A 5,845-nucleotide genomic window follows, 5' to 3' on the forward strand; every position below is an offset into this window, starting at 1 on the left:
TTATACAAGTATTTTGTGATGTTTTTTGGAAATGGTTGTCTCTTTTGAATTTTCTTTTTATACTTATGCATATGTGTTTATACGATATTCTGATTGATGAATTATGCTCTTATTTAAGCATCTCTTATGACTATTAGTAAGGGATTTCTTACATGATTCTTGTCCTAGTTGGCAGCACTAAGTTTTAGTTTAGTTAGATAATCACACACAGTTTATGCTCTCGAGTAGTGGAGCCTCGCAGTTTTTCAAACTCTTGAATAGTGGAGCCACGCAGTTTTTCAAACTCTTGAGTAATGGAGTTGGGTCTCACATGATGGTCTCTGTAACTCTTATGAGTTCACTGGACTTCTCATAGCCTGGTGAGTTCACAAACCATGATCCATCAGAGGAGCCCAGTGAAGCTGTTGGGGCCATGAACTCGGTTGGATTTACGTACAAGGTTGGCCGCAGTAACCCTCTAGAGTTCATGGGGCGCACAAGGTGACCTTTGGGGTACTAAATCTAGGGCCATCAGTCCATCGATGAGTAGGTTTAGGCCCTTCCTCATGAGTTACTACTGAAATCAAGCTAGAGATCTGGGGGGTCTTACGCGTAGTTGGCTTATCTATGGACATGGCCAAAGAGCTCGCACTGCAACCCACATTTTCTTCGCCTGCAAGGTCGAACCCATTCATGGGAGGACAGTTTCATCCGTTCTCCATGACGTTATTGAAAAGCTATACAAACGGCATGGGTGTTACGCGTGACTAGCTGTTGAGGACTTTTGACCCCTTTAGGACTTTCAATTGCTAGCTTCATCCGTGGCCCGCGTGGGCATGCATATGATGGCCTTCACGGGCTTTTTAGGGCCACTGGCTTCTCACTTATGCTCGAATGGCAAAAATGATAGGTCTTATGCATAGCTGGCTATTTTTAGGGCTTGGCTAGGCTGCCTTAAAAGATAATAGTAAGTAGTCATCGTTGTCACGAGAATGATAAATATCTTTGATTGAGATTGATACATCACCACTTCTGCTAATATCTTCAACGATATTCATATGTGTTGTTCATAGTATATCAGCTTGGTGATGATACCAATTTCAACAAAATTCTGTAAAGCTCGCTTGATGATGATAACGATGGTCACTTTCCTTTTGTAACACTCGTTGATATGTAATCTTGGTGCGCTCACAAATTTCTTCTTTATTCATTCATCCGACAGTACATGGCTATGGCCTTGCTTATTCTTGCCACCTTTTGATGTAAGCGTATTATTCTAAAAATATGCTATATCAAAATTGGATGTTCCTTTAAGGGCAATATCTTTTGATGAAGCGAGCCTTGACCAATATACTTATACCTCGTCCTTCTTGATCTACAACTTTGTATGCCCCATTAAAATATACTTCTTTTATTATGTACGACCCGTCCCATTTGGGCTCAAATTTGCCCCTTGTCCTATGGGTGACCATTATCAGTCGTTTCAACATTAGCACCAAATCTCTTTTTTTGAAAGAGCGGTATTTGACTCGTTTATCAAAGGCAACCGATATCCTTGCCTAAAATGACTGCAATCGCTGCAATCGCTGCCAGGCATTTCTCATCGAGCAAGTCCAGTTCCTCCAACCTTATTTTTATATTTTCATCATCTGTAATTGACTGATGTACTGCCACTCTAAATGACGCAACTTGTGTTTTAATCGGGGTGACTGCTTCTACACCATAAACTAGTGAATACAGTGTTGCTCTTGTTACTGTCCGATGTGTAGTTTTGTAAGCCCATAATGCCTCTTGTAACTTTTCATCCTAGTCACACTGGTTTCTTGTCACTGTTTTCTTCAGTGTCTTGACTATTATTTTATTAAACGCCTCTGCTAATCCATTGGCCGGTGGATAGTAAAGTGTTAAAAATGAATGGTGAATGATGAATTTCTGACACAGCTTTTCCATACCTTTGTTCTTGAAAGGAGTGTCGTTATCTGTGATAATTTTCTTCAGGATACCATGGCAGTATATTATTGTGTGTCGGATGAAATTGACCACATCTTTCTCCTTGACACTGCGCAATGCAATCGCTTCTATCCATTTAGAGAAGTAATCTGTCGCCGCTAGAATATACTATTTTCCTTTGGATGAAGGCAGATTTATAGGACCAATAACGTCAAGTCCCCAAGCAGAGAAAGGCCAAGAGGTGACTGACTGATGCAGGTCTTCTGGAGGAATGTGTATAACATCTCCGTGAATCTGACATTCATGACACTGCTTTGCACAATCTATCGTATCTTTGAACATGGTAGGCCAATAATACCCCATTCGATGTATCCGATGAAATAAATATCGGCCAGCTTGATGCGCCCCACATTCTCCAGAGTGCGCTTCTCGCAATATCTGGCCTTCTTCTTATTCATCTAGGCAATGTAGCAGCATCCCATTATAGGATTTTCTGTACAGCACTTCGCTACATATGATGAATCTGCTCGATCTTTACTTGATTTGTTGTCCTACACTGGGTCTTCTGGCAAGATATCATATTTGAGGTAATCTATGAAAGGCTGACGCCAATCATCTGTCGTCACCTCCAAATACGTATAAGAAGTGCCTCAATAATTTCATCAATGACCTCTGAAGAGGGTAAAAATCTTCTTTCTTCTATAATCACCTAGAGAGGACTTCGATTTGGACAGGACTGAGCTGCTGCCAAGCTGGCCAAAGCATCTGCTTTTGCATTTTCAGCCCGTGGTACATGCTTGATTTCTACATGGTAGAATTGCTCCAATAACTGTTGTGCTTTCTGATAATATGGCAAGAGCTCTTGCTTTCTTATTTCGAATTCAGTCTTCAATTGATTTATGATCAATTTAGAATCCCTGAAGATTTGCAGCAATTTTATCTTCATTTCTTAAGCAATTTCCATTCCGATGATGAGGGCTTTATACTTGGCTTCGTTATTTGTGCACGCAGCACCCAACGTGAAAGAGTAAGGTAACAAGTCACCTTGAGGAGTAATGAATATCACCCCGGCACTTGCCCCTGATGCTCGAGAAGCGACATCAAAATACATCTGCCATAGGCTTTGCGACTTGACCAACATAACCTGTTCATCAGGAAAATCGTCACTAATGATTTCGCTCTCTGTTACGGGATGTGCTGCCAAGAAATCCGCCACAACCTGCCCCTTCACTGCTTTCACCGGCTCATACGTGATCGTATATTCTGAAAGTAGCAGCATCCATTTGGCCAGTCTTCTTGATAACATTGGTCTTGTCATTAAAAACTTTATCAGATCTACTCTTTATATTAAAGTTATGTCATGAGAGAGACAATAATGCCTCAACTTCTGCACCGCAAAATCATCGCCAAACATTCCTTTTCAATTGGGGAATAATTACATTCTGCGCCCATCAGAGTTCTACTCAAATAATAAAGAGCGGTCTCTTTCCCAGATTCATTCACCTATGCCAACAATGCTCCCAATGAATTCTCGGCTGCAGATATGTATAAAATGAGCGGCTTCACTTTTATAAGGGTTGTCAATACTGGCGGTTGTTTCAACAATTCCTTCATCGAGTCAAATGCATTCTGACAGTCTTTGTCCCATACAAACTCTGTTCCTTTATTCATTAAATGAAAAAATGGCTAAAATCTCCCCGCTAGATTTGAAATGAAACGGCGAATGTACACTAGCTTTCCTTGCAAACTTTTCAATTCCTTCAATGTCTTCGGAAGTGGCATATTTTGAATGGCTTTCACTTTTCCTGGATCCATCTCAATGCCCCTGTGCCTGATAATAAAATCAAAGAATTTTCCTGATGACACCCCAAATGTACATTTAGCTGGATTCATTTTTAGCTGCTTCTTCGATGCCAAATGTTCGTGATGTTCCTGATGATTACCTAACTTGACCACCAAATCATCTACATAACACTCAACATGTTTGTGGATCATGTCTTGAAAGATATTCTGCATTGCCCTCTGATACATCGCCCCAGCATTTTTTAGACCAAATGGCATGACCTTATAACAGTAAATTCCCAGCGAAGTTCTAAATGTTGTTGCTTCTTCATCTTCAGGTGTTATTCTAATTTGATTATAACCTGCATAACCATCTATGAAGGACATGATAGCATACTGAGTCGTACTATCAATCAGCAATTCGGTTATCGAGAGAGGAAAATCATCTTTCACGCAGGCTTCATTCAGATCCCTGAAGTCAACACACACCCTGATTTGTCCATTTTTCTTCTTTACTGGGATAATGTTCGATATCCACTTGGAATATTTAAACTTCCTGATAAACCAACTTCTATCAGCTTGTTCACTTCTTATTCTATCAGAGGAATCAAATCTGGGTGAAATCGCCTTTGCGCTTGCTTAATCGGTCGTCTGTCTTTAGAAATATTTAATCGATGCATCGCCACTGATGGTTCCAAACCTGGCATTTCTGTAAATGTCCATGCGAAGACATCTTCATTTTCTTTTAAAAGTTTGGCATATTTCTCGACCTCTTGCACAAAAAGACCGATGCTGATGAATGTGTTCCTTAGTTCTTCTTCTGTACCCAGATTTATTTCCCGTAAATTGTTTATCGTTGGCTGCCCCCCGTCTTCCATTTGCTATGGGGCCATTTTAGGATGCTCAAATATTTCAAGATCTGTCTCTGATAATTGTTCAACTATGACCATGTTCACTGATGATTCTTCCCCCAATCCTTGAAATTTTCCTCGCCTTTTTTGACCAACCCCAATAGGAATCTGGATCCCTTTCTCATGATTTAGGCCGATGGATTCTTCATAATTAAAACTCATGCTTTTCATGATCTTCTTGCTTGTCCGGCTATATTTCTTAAGGTCTAGCGGTGTAAGCTTCCCATAATGTACGTTATTTTCAGCCTATTCCTCTTTCTTCGCTTCTGCAAGAGCGTAAAACTCGATTGGTTTTAGATATTTTGCACTGGCCCTGACTCAAAATCTTTCCAGAATAGCCGAAAATGGCTTATTCCTTTCAACATGTGGTAACGGCACTGTATAATTAGATTGTAAGATTTTCGACTGTTCAAGGGACAATAATGTTAGCGGCTGCTACCCTGGCAATCTCAGATGTTTCGGCACAAAATAGAATCTCTTCTTTGTTTCCACAATTTCAGACGATTCTTCTTTTTCTATTTCCTCTTTCATCACCCTCGTTTGAATATTCTTTCGGGCTTTGTTTTCATCATTCTTTCTCTATTCTTCTTTAGCGAATCCTTTGTAATAACTGGCATCCGCCAAGAAGGCTTCGACTTCTATATAAGGTTTCACGTCGGCCATTACTTTATACTATATCCATGGCCTTCCCAAGAGAAGATTGTATGTTGTTACGGCATTTATGATGTGACAAACGACATCAGCAGTTAACTCTCCTATCTCCAATGTTACTATAATTTTACCAAGTGTATGTTGCCCATCCTGATTGAAGCCATGTATCATCATTCCACTGGGGCACAGATCAGAACGACGATAACTAGTTTATTCATCATTGTCAGTGGTAGCAGGTTCATCGTAGACCCATTATCAAGCATAATTTATTTAACCTTCTTACCACGGATGCAGCCTTCTATCATTAGTGACCTATTGTGTCCTGTATCATAGTCTAAATCGTTATCAAAGAAGGAGACGACTGGCATGCAGTCTTCTTATTCTTTGCATTCTTTGCTTTCCATTTCTGCAAGCAATGTTTCTCTAACATCATGATCAAATAATGCTTGAACCAGACTCTGTCAAAATTCATCTGACAACTTAAGCGCATCATAAATGCTCAATCGAGCCGGTATGCCTTTCAAGTGACTTACCACATCATAAGTTACCTTCGTTATCTCACTCTTCTCTCC

The 5,845-nt window shown here is 40.2% G+C and overlaps 2 protein-coding genes across 2 annotated transcripts; both read right to left on the reverse strand.

Moving 5' to 3' along the window:
• Window positions 1-2,638: 2,638 nt before the first annotated feature.
• Window positions 2,639-3,235, reverse strand: LOC131228787 (uncharacterized). Its single transcript, XM_058224654.1, has 2 exons — window positions 2,916-3,235; window positions 2,639-2,846 (listed from the first exon to the last, which is right to left on the reverse strand). Exons 1-2 carry the CDS (start codon window positions 3,233-3,235, stop codon window positions 2,639-2,641), a joined length of 528 nt encoding a protein of 175 aa, XP_058080637.1.
• Window positions 3,236-3,432: 197 nt separating this feature from the next.
• Window positions 3,433-4,589, reverse strand: LOC131228789 (uncharacterized). Its single transcript, XM_058224655.1, has 3 exons — window positions 4,412-4,589; window positions 3,678-3,893; window positions 3,433-3,584 (listed from the first exon to the last, which is right to left on the reverse strand). The coding sequence occupies exons 1-3, from the start codon at window positions 4,587-4,589 to the stop codon at window positions 3,433-3,435; spliced, it is 546 nt and encodes a 181-aa protein (XP_058080638.1).
• Between the last annotated feature and the right edge of the window lie 1,256 nt (window positions 4,590-5,845).

The sequence above is a fragment of the Magnolia sinica genome, chromosome 16 (assembly GCF_029962835.1).
Source record: "Magnolia sinica isolate HGM2019 chromosome 16, MsV1, whole genome shotgun sequence".
Taxonomy (NCBI): domain Eukaryota; kingdom Viridiplantae; phylum Streptophyta; class Magnoliopsida; order Magnoliales; family Magnoliaceae; genus Magnolia; species Magnolia sinica.

Excerpts from the sequence above, each read along its gene's own strand:
- LOC131228789 (XM_058224655.1), bottom strand. The coding sequence starts at position 4,589 with ATGGAAGACGGGGGGCAGCCAACGATAAACAATTTACGGGAAATAAAT. Across the intron at positions 3,894-4,411 it reads GACATTTACAGAAATGCCAG|ATGATTTGGTGGTCAAGTTA; the intron begins GTTTGGAACCAT and ends AGTGTTATGTAG. Across the intron at positions 3,585-3,677 it reads GACATTGAAGGAATTGAAAA|AGTTTGTATGGGACAAAGAC; the intron begins GTTTGCAAGGAA and ends ATAAAGGAACAG.
- LOC131228787 (XM_058224654.1), bottom strand. The coding sequence starts at position 3,235 with ATGTTATCAAGAAGACTGGCCAAATGGATGCTGCTACTTTCAGAATAT. Across the intron at positions 2,847-2,915 it reads TGCACAAATAACGAAGCCAA|GGATTCTAAATTGATCATAA; the intron begins GTATAAAGCCCT and ends GCAAATCTTCAG.